The 18,488-nt window shown below is 43.4% G+C and overlaps 3 protein-coding genes across 6 annotated transcripts; 1 reads left to right on the top strand and 2 right to left on the bottom strand.

The window, feature by feature from the left end:
* Positions 1-315: 315 nt before the first annotated feature.
* zrsr2 (zinc finger (CCCH type), RNA-binding motif and serine/arginine rich 2) lies at positions 316-4,281 on the bottom strand. Its single transcript, XM_053865513.1, has 11 exons — positions 4,080-4,281; positions 3,590-3,669; positions 3,444-3,507; positions 3,268-3,376; positions 3,098-3,184; positions 2,706-2,744; positions 2,429-2,559; positions 2,143-2,356; positions 1,909-1,964; positions 1,726-1,835; positions 316-1,321 (listed from the first exon to the last, which is right to left on the bottom strand). The coding sequence occupies exons 1-11, from the start codon at positions 4,115-4,117 to the stop codon at positions 402-404; spliced, it is 1,848 nt and encodes a 615-aa protein (XP_053721488.1). The 5' UTR covers positions 4,118-4,281; the 3' UTR covers positions 316-401.
* A 1,547-nt stretch (positions 4,282-5,828) lies between these two features.
* LOC128759044 (transmembrane 6 superfamily member 1-like) lies at positions 5,829-10,656 on the bottom strand. Of its 3 annotated transcripts, none has more exons than XM_053865662.1 (10): positions 10,375-10,656; positions 10,195-10,298; positions 9,529-9,626; positions 9,361-9,464; positions 9,201-9,283; positions 8,998-9,116; positions 7,433-7,537; positions 7,251-7,343; positions 7,061-7,180; positions 5,829-6,253 (listed from the first exon to the last, which is right to left on the bottom strand). In XM_053865662.1, the coding sequence occupies exons 1-10, from the start codon at positions 10,464-10,466 to the stop codon at positions 6,062-6,064; spliced, it is 1,110 nt and encodes a 369-aa protein (XP_053721637.1). In that variant the 5' UTR covers positions 10,467-10,656; the 3' UTR covers positions 5,829-6,061. The 3 variants fall into 3 exon arrangements, with proteins under 3 accessions (XP_053721637.1, XP_053721635.1, XP_053721634.1); XM_053865660.1 differs by having other exon boundaries at positions 7,433-7,540; XM_053865659.1 differs by having other exon boundaries at positions 8,998-9,028; positions 9,100-9,116; positions 9,201-9,464.
* A 950-nt stretch (positions 10,657-11,606) lies between these two features.
* On the top strand, positions 11,607-18,488 carry LOC128759613 (BTB/POZ domain-containing protein 1-like). 2 transcript variants are annotated; one of them, XM_053866706.1, is made up of 8 exons: positions 11,607-12,173; positions 13,529-13,685; positions 14,191-14,296; positions 14,367-14,564; positions 14,689-14,881; positions 14,959-15,046; positions 16,684-16,830; positions 16,893-18,488. In XM_053866706.1, the coding sequence occupies exons 1-8, from the start codon at positions 11,749-11,751 to the stop codon at positions 17,049-17,051; spliced, it is 1,473 nt and encodes a 490-aa protein (XP_053722681.1). In that variant the 5' UTR covers positions 11,607-11,748; the 3' UTR covers positions 17,052-18,488. The 2 variants fall into 2 exon arrangements, with proteins under 2 accessions (XP_053722681.1, XP_053722682.1); XM_053866707.1 differs by having other exon boundaries at positions 14,752-14,881; positions 16,893-18,487.

Genomic DNA, 18,488 nt, shown 5'->3' on the forward strand with positions numbered 1-18,488 from the left:
CATAATGTCTGTACTGGTCAGCTGATTGGTCTTGAGCAGATGAGTTTGTGAAATTATAATATGAAATCTAAACGTCTCAGTGAGATGAGTTGTTTTCTGAGCCATGTTTTCAGTTTTGATTTTCAAGTACGTCAAGCCGTGGCATCATTCAAGCAGAGCCTAGTGGGCCCTGGGAATGGTGGTTGAGTTCATTTGACAGCTAACATATTTATCTTCATATTTTTAAGTGTAAAAAAATGTTGCAATTTTTAATCAAGTCAAACATGAACCAATTGAAAAGTCATTTATTTCAAAAATTGGATTTATTTCTGAACAAACCAAGATGAAAGAAAACAGACTTTCAAATGCTTTCACCTAGCATCCCACCCGAGGAGTTCATCTGTCGACCAACACTGAGCAGATCAGTCTTCAGGCTGTGGCACAGCGACAGTCTTTGGTGACAGAGCCTCAGTTAGCTGTGAGTCTTGAACATGACTTGAATCCACATGATTCTGTGATGTCTCCGTTTCCAGCCCTTTCTCCTTGTCCGACTCACCAGAGGAAGAGCCCTGCTCTGACACACGATCTTTCTTCTTGTGCTTCTTCTTACTCTTTTTCTTGCTCTTCTTCGAGTGTTTGTGGCGCCGACCGTTGGTTTTGTCTTTCGTAGGCTTTCCGTTTCCCTCATGCTGTTTTGGGCTCGCTCCTCTTTCTCTGCTTTTGCTCCTTGACCGTTTGCTCTGGTTGTCATCAGCATCCATGCTTTTCTCTCTGGGGCCATTCTTGGTCTCTTTGTCTCTGCTCCCATTTCTTTCTCTATCTCGACTCCGTGACCGCTCTCTGGTCCTATGTCTTCCTCTATCTTGACTCCGCGACCGCTCTCTGCTACCGTTTCTGTCTCGCTCTCGACTCCGCGACCTCTCTCTGCTCCTGCTTCTTCTTCTATCTCGCCCTCGACTCCGCGACCTCTCTCTGCTCCGACTGCGTTGATCTCTGCCTCTCATGCTGTGTCTGGATCGTATGGACCACCTCTCACTTCGATGCTGGTACGAGCTCCTCCTCTCCCTGCTTGTGCTCCGACTTCTGCTCCTCCAACTGTTGCTCTGTCGTCTACTGTGTGACCTCTCTGATCTAACGGGGCTTCTGCTGCTCTGACGGTTTCTCCAAGAACGTTCCGTGTTTCTCTCCGAATTCCAGCCGTCTCTGCGACTCCCACGGACACTGCGGTCTGGTGACACGTTCATGTCCCTGTCTGCTTCCCAGAATTCATTGCCAGGGTTCCGGAAGACGTGCAGAAAATTGCAATTCTTTCCTTTGGGGCATTTGCGCCTGTCAAACAATCCTGAAGGTAAGAAGAAATCATGTCCTTTAATGCTTCGCTTGTCTCAAACTTAATCTTCAGCAAAACACATTGATGGATAATGCTGTGATGCTGCAAAAAATACACAAGATAGACATCTTCCTGGCAAACTTGTCAACTGGGATGCAACTGGAACACACGCTTAGTGGTAGCTGTGTTCAGTGGGCTCAAGATGGCTCCTACTAACAGACATCATGTCCACCTGACGGAGCCGAAAGATTGGTGTCCATTTCAAACAAATGCCGATCTAATGCCAATTGTACAGGTCGACAATGGAACCAAGTTTAGACTGGTCATGAGTCTCCATGCTATAAACAACGTCCCCAGCTGACAGGAAACGTTGAACAGGAAAATGTTCTACTGTCACTGATGAATGATCAACTGACCACAAATGGCGTTCTTCCACCGCGTCACCGGACTGATCTCACAGTGAAGCTGTCGGCCTGCGTACCATCTACCGTTGAACTTGACGAAGGCCTGTTTGCACTGCTCCTCTCTAGGGACCAGAGACGACGGGTCACACAACCACAGTGACACTTGTTCTCATATGCGAGTGTGGCTCAGCTTACGTTTCAAACTGAACATACACGTTTCCTCTCAGGTGCGGTTCATGATTGCAGCTGACCTGGAGGAACAAAAAGATTTCGTGAATAGTACAAGTACGACTTCCTTTCAAGGTCATATCACATCTAGGTTTCCCAGCAATATGACACATTTACAAAGCTGACAGTACAGACACGGAAGCACCAAGTCCAGAACCAAAACAAAATGTTCCAGGGGAAAAAAAATCTTCGCTTTCTTACCTTGAACTGCACCACCTTGCCAACACTCCTGAACTCAGGCAAGACGTCCCGGTAGAACTCAGTGAACGACTCCAGCAGATCCTCCTCGCTGTGCTCCAGATAGGCATCGCCGTCGTAGTCATCACGGCGAGCTTCCACCATGCCGAAAGTCACAAACATCCCGCGGATCATTAACGTCGGACTGGATGTCGGATAAACATGCTTCCTTGAACACCTGAGCTCACGGGGAACAAAGGACACGTTTTAGAGTAGGACATGCACAGAGGAGAGCGCAGGTCCTGGGTACCTGTCTCCAAAGCGACAGGCTCCTGTCTTGAGGAAGAAGGGACAGTTGGCAACATCCCGTTCAGTTCCATAGTTCTCAGAGTTCTCTTTCACTGGAGCTTCAGGGTTCATCCACGGACCCCCATTTGCCAGCTATAAGCACATATATAGAAAGAGAAACCATCTATTTCAGGTGTCAAGTTCATCTGGCCACAAATCACAAGTGACTTCTGTGCTCAGAAAATCCATTTTAGCGTTTGATTGTAAACAAAACATGCTGTTATCTGTGTCAAATTTACCTGGCTTTCAGCTTCATCCAGCCTTTTCTGTATGGCCTCCTACAAATCATGTAAAGACATGGCAGGTAAAGACAGTGGCATAAACTGCATACCTGTTACTGAGGTTAAGACAACATTCAAAACGATTGGACAACGTTATGTTCAACATGTAGCAAACAGCAGAACGATAATGGAACGCAGAAAAGATACATCCTTGTTTTGAGTTGACGGACCTGGTAGGAACCGTTTCTTTGTGCAGGAGTACAACTTTGTGCCACTTAGTCAAGGAAATACTTTAAGAACCAACAAAGCATGTCCCGGTTGTGTATTTTTTTTCTTTTGATTATGCAAAAAACTACACTTAGTAGAAATGGATATGTCTCTCTCGTTTATCCTCCTAGGGCCTGTTTCACCTCTCTCTCTCGCTTCTCCTGCAGCTTCTTCTCCTTTTCTTCTTGTTCTTTTTTCTGCTGCGCCTCCCACTCCTCTCTTATCAACCGCTGAGGAGACAAAACATGTATATAACTCACTTGTTTTTAACATGATTGAAATATTGATTATTTAAATGAATCAACACGTTTACCTCTTCTTCCTCTTTCCGCTTCCTTATTGCTTCCTCTCTTTCAAATTTCACCCTAAACTCCTCCTGAGCTTGTCGCTCTCTTTCAAGCCACTCTTCATGCAGCCGCCGACTGAGAGAAAACGAAAAATGATACACACTACACAGTATAAAACAGAGTTTTAACACAGCATACTGACCTTTCCTCATCATCAGTCACATTATTTTCACCTTCCTCCTCAAGAGTCGCTTCATTTTCAAACCCTATGACAAGACAAACAGTTATGTTATGGAAAGAAACGCTTTCTTCCTTAAAAAATACATTTGAAAAATATTATCACCATACCACAGTCTCTTGCTTTGGCAATTGCTTGTCTTTTCCGTTTTCTTCTTTCTTTCCTTGCAGCGGCCTGACGTTGCTTGTGACTGTAATAAAGCAAATACATCAATATTTGGGACAAATTTAGTATTAATGTGTTATGATGATATGATGCATTGCCGGTTATGTTGACGTGTCTTCCGGCATGCTCTGAACTTGGTGCATAATGTCACAATATTCCACAGAAAACATCCTGGCAGCAGCACTCCAAGGTTTGCATGCAAGTGTGATGATGCAGGAATGACCATCTTCACCTATCGAAAGATTAGTCAAGCCAAGAAATGTATGTCTCACTTTCAGAAGTTTTGTCCAAATCCTATGTAACCACGAAGTCTAAACTGCGTGGCTATGACGAAACGCATCATGCTGGTTACCACTGCACCGACGTCTTTAAGGTTAACATCGAAATTTTATCTCGCTTCTTATTGATTAATCCTTTAAAAACAATACCACAAACCTTAAAAGAGGAGAGACCAGAGGAGTTGACGCTGCCATCAAAAACAATGAGCGAGTAAGAGAAAAAGTATTACCAGCCTGTCATGTTATTTAAAATTAACCACAGCTTTATATTCCAAATGATTATGCGCAATTCCTTCTTTATGCGTAACAGCTTATGTGAATATTATCGTCGGCATCACAGCACACCAGCCTGCTCACATCCGGACCAGCAGCGGAAATTACTCTTCTTCTCTTATCGCGACAAAGAAGCCGTGCAACAGCGTCACCCACTGAACAAAAGTTGCAATATCATATGACAGGAACGACCGTTTGCCAGATTATTTCTTCTTCTTTCTTCATCCTTTGTTCAGATCAGATCTCATGCAGTGGCTACCTTTTCCAACTATGACAGCCCCAATCATTGAGGCCTCAAGGTGGATTTCACAGTCCTGTAAAACCATTGTCTGTAGTAAGTCCATCCTGTTCCACCAATGGTTTGAAGGAGAGTACTGCTCCACTTGGTCATGGTGGAGGTCCATCTAGTTTGTTTTCTAATGTTGAGCTACTGCTGCTCACACAGCGTTGTCTTATGCTTTGCACCTTTGCACCTGTGACTCGAGAGGTTGAGGATTCAAATCCAGCCTAAATTTCAATTCTTTAAATTCCTCCGGCACGTCTCTCCTAGTTCAGGGGCCACAAACTTGTGGTCCACTGGATACAGTTCTGTGGCCCACTATTAAGGGTCAAATTTTGTCATGAGTGAGGCCTACCATGAGGCACCCGCTCAATGTCCAATGTGAGGTGGTTAGAAAACACAATGACTGTAGATAATAAAACACAAACCCAAGCCAATGAATGAGTCTTAACTGAAGCCCCAAAACCAAATAGTATTTTGGAAAATTTAGAGGCTATAGAATATGGCCCCAAAGTATCTCTACATAGATGGTCACCTTACATATTGTTGATATTATTGTGTGCAGTAGATGGAACAAAATGACTAATGTCCTGTAGCAAACAGCAAAAGACCTTTTGCCCCTCTGGTCTGCGGCCCAGCCTCACCGACACTTTGCTTCTGGTGGCTGTCAATCGAGTTCGATCTTTTAAGTCCAATTCAGGGGTTGGGTTTGGTTTTTACATTTAAGTTAAGGGATCCGCTGATTCTGTTAAAACACGTCAGAGTAAGTCTTGTTTTGAAGTTCGTGTCAGCCGACATCAATGGGTCAGTCTGAACCGGGGGGCAAAGGTCCGTCCTATGAAACAGGGGACCAAACACTGATGTGTTTTACGGGTCCAGTTATTCAGTCTGAAGGGAATCTTCACCCAGTCACCAGCTCTGTGTCTTCTTCTGACAGGATGACGACAACCTGTGAGGAGGTTTTTCTTGGAGATAATTTGATAGTATTTCTTGTTGATGCATCAAAGGCTTTCTTCTTCCTGTCAGAATTTCATGTGGACTTGAGTTTATTTTATGCTTAGGCTTAGATTTTGATTTTGAACAACACGACAGGTAGAAAAAGTGCCCATGCAAACAGTTGATTCCAGAAACGGGGAATTTGTGATAACAAATAATAGCATTAAGTATAATTAAGCACAGTCATTTGTGTAGGCTAAAGTAAATGTTCTTTGTCCTTAGCTGAGCTCTGGGTCAGTGATTGATTCCCTTTAGATCTTTCACCATTTTGTAGATAAGATGAGTTTCCATGGCGTTTATTATTTGTAAGTGTTAAAAACCATCTCTGAAGAGACAGAAAACAAAATTAATGGAACACATTTATTACGAGAATTGAAGTAACATGGCATTACACTCTTGTCCGATTTCATCTGCATCCACAGACGCAAAACTACTAAAGACACATTTTGGCTACACCCAGACATCTGGACGAGAAGCACCAATGAAAAGATGGAAGCTCTCATCACGTTTACACCCGACTGCCCCATTAAAATTGAAGCGCCTCCTCTCAGCAGGGATAACATTAAAGATCCACCTTGGTAATTTCTTTGTTACTCCGCTTTCTTTTTTGCTGTGAGCTTGCGAAAGAATTCAGGGTTTGTGGAGCAACGGTAGCACAGAACCTGAGGAATCAGAGCGTAGAGAATGTTGAGCAGCAAGAAGACAGACTGGCCATCAGCAGGTACTCTGTAGGAGAAAGGAGTCCTTGTGTGCAGAGAGGCCCCCATGTGGGAGAACTGCGCCTGTGAACCAACAAAATAGAAGACTCACATTATTGTAACGTTCTGTTCTTAAAAATGGAACGTTTAAGGTGTGTCTTGTATTTAATAGTTTCTAATAGTTTGAACATGTTTCATTGTTGAGGTCCTCGACGGTTCAAGTTATCATTGTCCCCACTCCTTCCTGTCTTTTCATAGACGCTCAAATGTGACACGTGACCTAGCAGCACTGACCACCCAACCATCGGCGGCCCTTTTTATAGCCCGGCTGAACAGCTGACATTTAGCCGAATACCACCAATACCATCATTCCTCCTGGCCTGAGGTCAGCCTCTGGCCTTATCCTGCTGCTGAGTGACAGCTCGGCCTGTGGCTCGGACACAATGACCACTTTTGTATTGCTGAAAACTCTTTGCCCTCTATTCCACAGAGCTGCCGAGAGTCAGTTAACAGACTTACACTATGTGTTTAGCTTGTGTCAGACATTTGAAACAGCCTATTACACCTGCACTTGAATAAGAAATAAAAATAAAAAAAACTGATAAAAGAGTCACTGACTTACATTCACACACTCTCTGCATGATGTCTTTGTCTCAAACTTTGTTCTGGCAAATATATATTATGTATGTAAGGAAATTTGCAGATAAAGTAAACACTGCTTCGCCGACTTCAACTTGGAACCTGACAAACCTGTGGTCGATCATTGAGGTGCTTTCTTCTTCTATTGCCGATGTATTTTCCTTTCATATATTCATGGGGGTTTTTTTTTATCTCCACGGCAGCTCCTGTGAGCGCGGCACTTTTGTGTTCTGGATACAAAAAAAATCTCACCTGAGCCACAGCTCCAGAGTGTACCAGAGTGAGATCAGGCATCCACTCACATCCTGGGACCAGCAAGCCATAAAGCGCGATGACATAGTACGGGCCTGAGTAGAGCATGCTGGCCACCATCTGGCAGCAAAAATCAGGAAAGATCAGTCATTTGTCATGAAAATACAGATGTATTTGACTCAATGACGACCTGCACTTTGGGGTAGGCAGAAGGGTCCTTCAGGTACGGCTCATACTGCTGTGTGTAGTCATGACACCACTGAGTGGAACAGTCCAGGACAATCTACAGTAGAAGACAAACTGTTTAAAATAGAGAGGCACTGCACAGGACGATGCGTCTTAGTGCGACTCAGTCGTCTTCATGGATCCTACCAGCCCTCTGAAGACGCAGAAGCTCACAGCTAGAACCAGATAGATAATAAACAGTACATCCAGAGGTCTTCGGGTCAAACTCCTGTCCGCAGCATTCAGGGTGATCTGCTAGGAAAAAAACAGGTTTATCAACTGAGCGGGTTATTACTCTGCCGTTTATAATCAGGACAAAATATCACGAAATTCTATTCTAAATTGTATCTACTTGAAAATCTTAATGTTGTTACTGTGCACCTTTCACACTGGTTGTTTGATCGATTTGTCCCATTTAGACTCTTGAGTCTCTTTTCAACAGCTGAAGCTACATCTGGCGTGACCAGTCATGAGGAAGAGCTGAGCTAAAAGGCAAAGCTCTTGACTTAGCTCTTGAAATGGGGGGTCAAAATGATCTTTCTGCACAGTCAGCAGGATGAGACGCTCAGCATCAATCAGGGGAGAGAATAGATGGATACTAAAGTTTGGACTGCACCTGACACTTCAAAATTAATGGGAATTGTGCATTTATTCTACAGTATTCATATTATTCATTGTTTGTGCTACTAATAAAGAAGCTGGAATGCTGAAAGAGGGAGTGTGGTTGAGTGTGTGTGAGAATTTGAAGTTGCAGGTGGAGTCCAAAGACAGGAGTGAAGCACACTGGAGGAACAAACATTGGAACTCATTAGAGGGTCCAAGGTCAGAAGGAGGAGGCTGGGAAGTACCATCTTCTCCAGAGCTGGAAGGAACTGGTCCTGATAAGAGCCACCGGGTCTGGAACGGGGGTGCATGTGTGTGATCGTTGCCATGATTACGAGGGAGCCAGCGACCAGGACTGGTGTCAACAGCAGAGGACCAATCGGACGAGGACGGAGCCCACGTAGAGAAACTTTTGTGCATAAAGGGGTCAAGACCTCAGATAGTTTTTTGTCACTCTACCATAAGTCAGGCGTAGTTGCTGACCCAGAATTCTGCTTTTGTTAGACTCCTCTGTCAGGGAATAAATTCTTGGATATAACTTGGATTCTTGGTAGTCACTCTCACGAGTAAACGAACGCGCGGAGGTACACAGGAGGTGTATTTCCAACAAAATGTAACGCTCAGAAAAAGAAAAAGACACTAGTTTTGTTGTAGCAACCTGTTGGTCAATATGCGTACATGTTTGCCTACATTTTTTTTGTGCCGACTGGAAGAAAAGTTTTTTTTTCTGTCAAGCATCTTAGGTATGCGACAAATATGCAGCGGTTACATTGACACACAACAGGTGTGAAGCTGCAGAAGGAGAAAGTCAACACCTACAGTAGGTTGCGAAAACCTTTGCATACTGAAACTCTCAAATTTGTATTTTCCAAACACTCTTCCCACTGTTGATTAACAGCTTGCTGATATTGTTCAGAACTTGCCAAGATCTCGCTCGTTCACATTTCATTCATAGCGATTGTTTGGAGTTTACCTTATTAGGCTTGCTTAGACATGTTGCCACCAACACAGACGTGAGCATATGAGAGCAGCTACAATAATAGAAATCATGCTCTCGGGTTTGTTTGTCTCAGACCATTAAAAAGCGTGTCGCCTGTGACGGAGCTTACCGTCTGCTCTTCATCCTCCGAGTTGGGCTGGCTGAAGATTCGAAAACAAGCCCACACTGAGACTGCAATGAACAGCATGTGAAGGAAGAAGAAGAGACCAACTTCTGTGCCATGTTTTCCTGGTCAAATTGTGAAACGGATGAAACATTAATTCAAAGTGATGTTATGTACTAAACAATGTAACTCCAGTGTGGTGTACCTACCCACAGCATTTCCAAGGACGTAGACGATGGCATGCGTGAGGAAAGACCCCACCCAGTAGAGGCCAATGGCTCTATAGTTGTCCCTGAGGAGTCATGAATAACTTTGCCATGATCCTTTGTAGAACAGACTGTGCCTGGTGTGCGTAGAAATTTTACTTGCCCCCATGTTATCGCAGCAATCATGAGGAGGTACATGAGATAGTGAACGCATCCGTCCCAGTAGGCGATCATGTGGCCATGCGCCGTGTTGATGTGTGGGTCGGCCTGAAGCATCACCACAGGAGAGTTAGATATTTAGCAGGGACACAGTGAGCAGGAAACCACTCGCCTCCTTGAGGTAAAAAGTGACAAATCCATCGATGATGTTGTCTTGCTCCAGTCCAATGATCAGATTCACCACACTGAGGAAGGCGTGGACACCATACACTGCAGGTGACAGGCAGGAGATCAGCGACCGCTAGCAGAGTTTCAGTTTCATTCGTGCGTGTATATTAGTAACTATTTGAATCAGTGGAGAGCACATCAAGTGTGGGATGTGGGCTGAGGACCACTTCAATGCATTTCTGTGCTGCTTCTAACACAGAAACTTCCTTCTGAGAGCATCCTGTTTGAAGCCTCACGATGTCGGGGTGGTTAGGTCACAGCATGATGAGCAGGGCCGTTTTAAATACTAATTCTACTTTAATGAAATTTGGAGGCACACCTGGCCCGATTGCATGGATTTTGCCATTGAACAACAGTAGATTGTGAAGCGGAAAGGACTGAATCACTGGACAGCTGTGCAGCACGTGCATTGAAAAGTTACACTTGTAAAACACTATTTTCCCTATTGGGGTCTATTCTGCAGCCGTTAGGCAAGAATTAATAATAAGCCCACTTGACTGAACCTCCCAAGAGAACGCTCTTTTGTCATTTTTGCAACATGTAAATAGACTAGCAAGAAGGGACTGCAACAATCAGCATGCAAAAAACGACCGAAGTTCATTGTTCCTACCATAAAACAGAGGATCCAGGGAATTGGTCTTCTGGAGGACAAAGCGCACTGAAATGACCAGAATGATGAGAGATGTGCAGCCAGCAAAGACGAAAGCGTCGAAACTGGGACAAAAACAAACAGCAGAAGTGTTGAATGTTTGAATGCAAAAAGAAACAAGTGGGACCTTGATGCACTCACCTGTTGTTGGAACTGAGAGTGTTGAATATATAGCAGATCGGAATGGACATCAAGGACAGAACGAACGCCCCAGTCCCTGCAGACGCGCTCATCGCTGACCAAAAAAACTTACATGCAAAAGTCGAAGAACGGTCCAGTCATTTAAAGTCAAAGGTAGGGAATACACTCTGAAGAATCAGTTTCCTGAAGGATGGGCACCAGTTTTGAACTCGCGAGGCTTGTGAACATGACTCAGAGAGAGAGAGCGAGACTGGGTCGTGTTTTTCTGGTCTTTCTCGCTCTCTCTCTCTCACGCTCTCTCTCTCTCTCTCTCTCACACACACACACACACGCATACTGTACATACACAAACGCACGCGCGCGCACACACAGTGGTTGACAGCCAAGCGTTGACTCTTTGAAAACGCAAAACCCTTAAGTGATTGTCAACCGAATCTACTTTGCATTTCACATTTGACATGATGTTCTTCCATCTAGCGGTGATAAGGTAATAGAGCAGTTACAAAAATCAAAAAGAAAGATCAGACAAATACCAAAATACAATAATATTATGCAGATATAACAGTAATAAAATCTAGAGATAGTTGACATAAACTAAAATCAGATCAGATAGAGGTATGAAATATCCATTTTGCAAAATTGGAATGAAATACTATACAGATACGTACATAGATAAACGATATGAAGTTAAAATATCATTCTTTGTACTAGCTTCTGTGTTTGCATGACGAACATGGCTGTGCGGAATCAAAATTCTGTTTTATTTTATAATGAATGTGCCCTGTGAAATCATGTTTTCACGTCGATGCAAATATGTTGATATACTGAGTCTCAAATAGAACAGTGGGTTCTGTAATGTTGTATATTGTTGACACGAACAGAGACGCAGAGAGAGCACTGTTTGTCCGTTTACTTATCCGTCTTGTTCTAGAATTCTCCACAGGTCAATTCCACAAAACACAGTTAACACACTCCCCCTAGTGGTAGAAGTTATACATATACATCACAGGTTCAACCTAAACGTCCCCTGCTTGGTAGCGTTTTCCACATCGTGAAAAAAAAACGTCTAATTACGTTAAACGTCATTTTCCAGCTTTCATTTTCCGTATATCCAATACATAAATTCAGGGTTTAATCGATGTTGCACAGGTTACTATAGCAATAAAGTTTTGAATTGGGAGGGGCGTGTGTGTCTCTGTCAAAGCTAGTACGCGCATGCGCCCTGGGTGACACAAACAAGCTAGTTGAGCTTGCTAGCCTGCAGACGTCAGATGAAAGATGGCTACTACGTAAATAAATAAAAGCAGCCTTGGGATTTGTCCGGTCTCATGGAAAGGACGACGTAGAAGGCAGAGAGAACGGGAAAGCACTGCCATGGCGACTGGGACCAGCGTTAGCAGCGTCTTGGCGTCCAACCATGACAGACAGGAGGCTGCATCTAACTCGGCTCAGTCCGATGCTGCTGCTGCGCCTGTTGTGTCCGGCGCTCCGGGCTCCGGCTCGGTGCCGTCCGCCTCTCCGCCCGCTGTCGGTTTGCACCGGGAGCCCATGTACAACTGGCAGGCGACAAAGAGCTCCCTGAAAGAGCGCTTTGCTTTCCTCTTCAACAATGAGCTGCTTAGCGACGTCAGGTTCATCGTAGGGAAGGGCAGACAGGCCCAGAGGATACCGGCCCATAAGTTCGTGTTGGCCGCGGGCAGTGCCGTGTTCGATGCCATGTTTAACGGAGGGATGGCGACCACGTCCACTGAAATCGAGCTGCCTGACGTGGAACCGGCGGCGTTTCTGTCCCTCCTCAGGTGTGTCACTGTGTTGTCTTTATTGTCTTTGTCATGGGAAGGGAGTCAGAAGGCTGCATCCCCAAACCTTATAACAATACCTATACATGCTAGAAACACACCTCACGGAAGTGTTTCGACTAGAACAGGCAAAATAACGTCTTGATTATGATTAAGACAAGAAAACAGTCACTCAATAAAACAGACCCATCATTCCCAAATGATGTGGCATCTAACAATTCCCTGGCACCTCATTTGAAGTCATATGCTCTTTTATTATTGTCTCTATTTTAAAAAACAGGTTTTCTTTGTTGTCATAATCTAATTCTGACTTTTACCTCTGCAGCAGTTTATTTGGTTATTTGGGTATCATTTCCTCACTAATCTAGATAAGTGTGTGGAAAGGTCACTTTTTTTATATAATGACTCAGGGAGAGAGGAATTTACCCTTTGCTTGGTGGTTTGCACCTTCAAGTGCACACACTTTATGGGAAAAGAAATTCTTCCACCTGTCGTCACCGTTGGGAGTCGTAAAAGGTTTGAATAAGATGTCACACAAGCCAATGTGTGAATGCTTCTAAAACAACTTGAGCGTGATGGAAGGAGAATTTAAAGCTAGTGCGAGGTGTTGACCTTCATCACCTGTCTGTGTGTTTGAGTCACTCTCAACTTCCTTGCACGCAGTCAACTGTGCCTGTAGCAAAGCTGTATGCTGCCAGTGGTCGGATTCTGACAGGATTTGCTGTCTTGGTTGGGCATTTTGATCATTTCTGCATATTATTGTTGTATTGTTTTTGTTCTATGTTTATTTTTATGGTGTCGCTGTTACTACAGTGATGATACTAGGGATGCGCCGATCGATCGGTGACCAATTATGATCGGCCAATATCAACGTGCCCGGTGAATACTGATCACAACAACTGATCACGTGTGACAACCGGCACTCTGATGAAGCCCCACTGGTTGTGTTGCATCCACTCCTCCCTACTGGCTGTTCACTTGGCAGCAGCATGTCTTCTGTGGAGGTTCTTTCAATCTGTCATTTTAAGTTTGCATCCCGCAGCACATGCACGGGAAAATGCCGTACAGGGAAGCGCGTCAAAATTTAATATGCCATTTTAAAGCTCCAGCACCTGACGGAGCACAGAGAGTTTTTCGGGCTCATGAAAGTGATGGTTCTTCAGCAGCAGTCTGTTAGCACAGCTGACGCTTAGCAAAACCCCTTAATGATTGTCTTTAATGTTAATTTTTTGCCATAACAAGCTAGATTTTCAGATCATGGGGGATTAAAGACAATCTAATGGGATCTAATGTAATGTATAATCTATCTTGTTTCCTTGTTCCTCTTACAAGGTGGTTTACGTCTTTGTTCCCAGGTTCCTTTATTCTGACGAGGTCCACATTGGTCCAGAGACTGTGATGACTACTCTTTACACAGCTAAGAAGTATGCTGTCCCAGCTCTGGAAGGCCACTGTGTGGAGTTCCTCACAAAGCACCTTCGTGCTGACAACGCCTTCATGCTTTTAACACAGGTGACTTTTTAAAAATAACTTTTCAGGCTCATTTGATGACTTATTATTTTATACATAATGGTCTGCATATGTGTATTATTAGATTAGATTAGATTATGTGTTTTAGTCTCACATTGGGGAAATTCAACATTAGTGCTTCCTGATAGAACTTCGCCAATCCATCACATTGGGTTTGGATCACCTGCATCTGCTTTTCCACTCTGCTCCACATAAAAAAGCATGCATAGGCCGCTACTTTGTCAGTGAGATTCTTCCTCCTGCTTCTCACATAGTCCAGATAACGCCTTCTATTAGTCAGGCGACTGTCCTCAAGCCTTCCGTTGTAGTCTGCTTTTTCCTTTTCCTCTGCACCATCATCCACCCTTGGATAATGACATAAGCTGTTCTATCTTTAGTTTAAGCTGGTATTTGTTTACATTCTGCGGTAGTGACACATTTCATTTGCCTGCACATGCAGTTACGTTTGCTCTGAGCTGCAAACAGACAATATCTGGTTTTCTTCCAGGCAAGGTTGTTCGATGAGCCGCAGTTGGCCAGTCTGTGCCTGGACACAATAGACAAAAGTACAGCTGATGCTATAAATGCAGAAGGCTTCACAGATATAGACCTTGGTAATTGACACTTTCCCAGTCTTTTTTTTTATTCTTGCTGCATTGTTTACTGACAAACCTGTGTTTTCAGATACGTTGTGTGCAGTATTAGAAAGAGACACTCTCAGCATCAGAGAGAACCGGCTATTTGGGGCTGTGGTTCGATGGGCAGAGGCAGAGTGTTACAGACAACAGCTTCCCCCAACCTCTGAAAACAAACAGAAGGTCCTGGGAAAAGCTCTTCCACTTATCCGTTTCCCTCTCATGACTGTGGAGGAGTTTGCTGCAGGTAAGAACATTAGCTTCTCGTGCAATCGCCCTGCATATGTTCTCTGTGTTGTTGACTGTCACACTGACCTGCAAATGTCATGATTCACACAGAAATCAGTTCAATATTCTTTCTTGTACAACAGGGCCTGCCCAGTCTGGAATATTATTCGATCGGGAGGTGGTAAATCTTTTTTTACACTTTACAGTAAACCCCAAACCACGCGTCGACTACATTGACAGGCCCCGCTGCTGTCTCAGGGGGGAGGAGTGCTGCATTAATAGATTCCAGCAGGTTGAGAGTCGATGGGGGTACAGTGGTACCAGCGACAGAATCAGGTGAGCGCACGATAATGGATGGGATGATGATGGAAGAGTTTTTTTCATGGTGCTTCTGTCTTCCTATTTTTTTCTAGATTTAATGTAAACAGACGTATATGCATCGTGGGTTTTGGCTTGTATGGTTCAATACATGGACCCACCGACTACCAAGTCAACATCCAGGTAACTGCTTCCCTTATAGAGTGACTCTTTGATTTTATTAGTTAGGTATTCCACTTCAAATTAAAGGTAATATCATGGAAATATTTATAAAGTTGAAGCCAATTTGCAAGTTTATATTAGGTGAAATTGAAAATATAATTAGATTATTGCTTACAAAACTCATAAAAATTAGCCAAGTTGTTGATTTTGAATTTTAAAAGTCTTATTTCAGACCTGTATCAGCTACTCTTTGAGTCTTTGAGAATGGTAATTGTGACATATTTCATGTGTTTTTCCATCTTGATAAGGTCCACCATTTCTCATTTACTGGACATAATGCTTTCAAGGTCAACCTCAACAATTGGGTTTATCTAATAACCTTTTGTGGTTATTATTATTTCAGGAGAGGTATTTGTTTCAGGCCTTTGGCTCCCATTGCATGAGTGACTAGACTAGACTAGACTAGATTAGATTTATCCCACATAATATGACTCGTAATATAAGTGTCTGGAGTGCGCGCACCAGCAGGACAGAGGTGAATGAATGAATGAATGAAATTTGGCTACCACTTGCTAGACCAAGGCATTGTTGTCATATGACCAAATAAGCTTCATATATTTTTTGGAGTCACTGTTTTCTTTTCAGATGAGCTACACCAATGTTTTTAATAGTGCTGAGAGTTAAGTAGATTAGTATTTATTAATTCATTACTGTCAAAAATAATGAATCAATTAAAATAGCAGGGATTAATGAAGTATGAAGTTTGTTTGGCAAGGAACATTTTTCCTGCGTCCCCGTGTTATTCAGTGTGGTGTCACAACCAAAACATCCATGATAAAGTGGAATAATAATAATAGTTCACTCATCACTGGAGCGTTTCCAGCCCGATAGCTAAGATTTTACAGATGGTGCTTAAATTTGATTATTTCCCTGTCAAATATTAAATTGTGATTATGTAATTATAATACCTCTAATTATTTCAATTTGTTTTTTAATCATGTGCTGCCTGTTTTGTTATTTTTTAATTAAATGAAAATAAAAGTCTCCTATTTATTTATTGGCTTAACTTGCTTGTGCTAAAACACATACGTTTGTTTCGCTATTCTGAACCAAACTTAATCGCAATTATAATGACGCAGTTATTTTGATATTTTCACCCTCAAAACTCCATGTGGACCGACCAGAATGTCGGAACGAAGCTAAAAGTCCTCATAAGATCAGTGTCCTGTCAAAGATTGGTCCACACAAGAACATCAACATACACACACACACACACACACACACACACTAACAGAACATACTGGACAGTTTCAAATAAGCAGTTTGGAAGTAATGCCCACCATAGTTCTTGACAGTTTATCTAAAGACACTTTATTTTAGTTCGTCTTCAAGCTGAGATATAAACGGCTCCTGAGAGCCTCACACGAAGGAGAAGTGACGAGACTGCGACGATGGATGGCGACTGTTCCATTTTCATCCTCGGCGTGCTGCTGCCCTCTAGTGGCGGTTTGACAAAAGCTGCAATTGTTCTGCAAAGAGTTCTGGTTATTTTATCCCTGCAGCAAGTTGTTCATGCACGCTCTGAATCAAGTTACCATGTTATTTTTAACACCATGAATGTTCTCTATTGGGTAGTCATCTTTTTGCAATGTCGACAGATCATCGAGAGTGACAAACGTCTGACGCTCGGGCAGAACGACACAGGCTTCAGCTGCGACGGCACCGCAAACACATTCCGAGTCATGTTCAAGGAGCCTGTGGAGATCTTGCCCAATGTCAGCTACACTGCATGTGCCACCTTGAAGGTACCCCGCTGAGTTACAGTCATCGGACTCCATTCATTATTAACGGTCTTTGTTCCCGACAGGGCCCTGACTCTCACTATGGAACGAAAGGCTTGAAGAAAGTTACACACGAGTCTGTCACAGGCTCCAAGACAACATTTTTGTTCTTTAGCTCACCTGGAAACAACAATGGCACTTCTGTGGAGGATGGCCAGATACCAGAGATCATCTATTATAACTGAACTCGATGCGGAACCAGAGACACTGGACAATGCTGCAAAGCCTGAACTGCTGGCGATATAGTGCCTCGTGATATTTTGGAATGTTTGAGGTTGTAAATATTGTATGTGTGACTCGAAAACTCAAGATTGTAAATGGGGGCGAAAGACTAAACTGCTGTGGCCAGAGCTTGTACCCTATCTACAGTATCTATATCCATGTATAAGGCTTTGAAATGTCCTTATCAGAAACCATGCTCCATGGATTTGGAGTGATCCATATTGTCAGTTGGTAGTGGTCAAGTAGCTGCCACCACTCCAGACAACAGCCAACCGCCTTTCATCTCAGTCTATTATCCTCACAAGATCACCCGTCTCTCCCCATGTATTTACATTGTAATGAGCATTTACATGTCCGTGGTACGTGCTGTAATTTATAACTTTATGTTGGAATCATTAAACAGAATCAGCTTTATTGCCCATGTCCAACTAGGAAAGTGCTTCGGTACGTCGTGCAATAATGATTATAAATAATAAATGAATAAAAATATATAGAAGTAGTCAATAGATAAACAACAAACAACAAGGCTGTTCATGGAACAGAACCTTCAAACTTCTCAATCTGGGAAGAATAACTGTCCCAACTTGAAATGGCCCACAATGCTTTGATCCTCCGCGACAAGACCTGGCCCCACTCTCTCTGCAGTTCAACAACATGTACAGCCAATGTTGGTGAAAAGCCAGCTTCACTGAAAGAATGCCTGTTCCCTCAAAACTCTGTTGCCTAGATGAAGTGCTCAGCTGCACATAACCAACAAGAGCCCCTGCACTTCTGAAGGCAGCGAGTGGGCTGTGATGAGACAGAGATCTATGGAGGCTGTCAGGTGAGTCACCGGGATATGCGAGCTCATTCTCTGCCGCCTGCCCACCTCAACAGCCTTTATTGATGCAGAACTGAGAGACAGATTTTCTGCCAGCGTGTGTGCGTGTACACCATGTTATTCTCCGACAGAGACAGTAAACTAGTAATTTTTAATATTACTGGTGTTCAGCATCCAAACAGCTTGCAGTATCTCCTCCTGACTCTACTACTGAAGATGCATAGAAACCCTTCAGAATGTGCAACACATGACTGACTAATATATTCATATAGCCTGTTTAAACATGGTGGTTCTTAAACAGCGTTTGATTTTTGGATTTTGTGTTGCATTTTATTGAGGTCAGCCCAGTAGTTATTGATGGTCACAAAAAAATTGATGGCTGTTTACGTCGATAGTCTTGTGACAGCACTGGTGAGCATTGCGCTGTTGCCAGACCAGTTAATTCAGAGTTGAGTTGACCCCAGGATAATGTCGACCGCTCAATCGCCAACCTACTGAACTGACAACAATGGTCTTGCCCTGTATTTTTGTGGCCCGGATGAAGTCTCAGTGAAACTGTAAAACTGATCATTTCTTGCCT

This window comes from Synchiropus splendidus, chromosome 5 (genome assembly GCF_027744825.2).
Source record: "Synchiropus splendidus isolate RoL2022-P1 chromosome 5, RoL_Sspl_1.0, whole genome shotgun sequence".
Taxonomy (NCBI): domain Eukaryota; kingdom Metazoa; phylum Chordata; class Actinopteri; order Syngnathiformes; family Callionymidae; genus Synchiropus; species Synchiropus splendidus.

Coding starts and splice junctions, on each gene's coding strand:
- zrsr2 (XM_053865513.1), bottom strand. CDS start 4,117: ATGGCAGCGTCAACTCCTCTGGTCTCTCCTCTTTTAAG. Junction 3,670..4,079: donor CTGGTCTCTCCTCTTTTAAG/GTTTGTGGTATT, acceptor GCTTTATTACAG/TCACAAGCAACGTCAGGCCG. Junction 2,560..2,705: donor TGGATGAAGCTGAAAGCCAG/GTAAATTTGACA, acceptor ATGTGCTTATAG/CTGGCAAATGGGGGTCCGTG.
- LOC128759044 (XM_053865659.1), bottom strand. CDS start 10,466: ATGAGCGCGTCTGCAGGGACTGGGGCGTTCGTTCTGTCCTTGATGTCC. Junction 10,299..10,374: donor ACTCTCAGTTCCAACAACAG/GTGAGTGCATCA, acceptor TTTTTGTCCCAG/TTTCGACGCTTTCGTCTTTG. Junction 6,254..7,060: donor ACTCTGGAGCTGTGGCTCAG/GTGAGATTTTTT, acceptor GTTGGTTCACAG/GCGCAGTTCTCCCACATGGG.
- LOC128759613 (XM_053866706.1), top strand. CDS start 11,749: ATGGCGACTGGGACCAGCGTTAGCAGCGTCTTGGCGTCCAACCATGAC. Junction 13,686..14,190: donor CCTTCATGCTTTTAACACAG/GTGACTTTTTAA, acceptor GTTTTCTTCCAG/GCAAGGTTGTTCGATGAGCC. Junction 15,047..16,683: donor ACTACCAAGTCAACATCCAG/GTAACTGCTTCC, acceptor CAATGTCGACAG/ATCATCGAGAGTGACAAACG.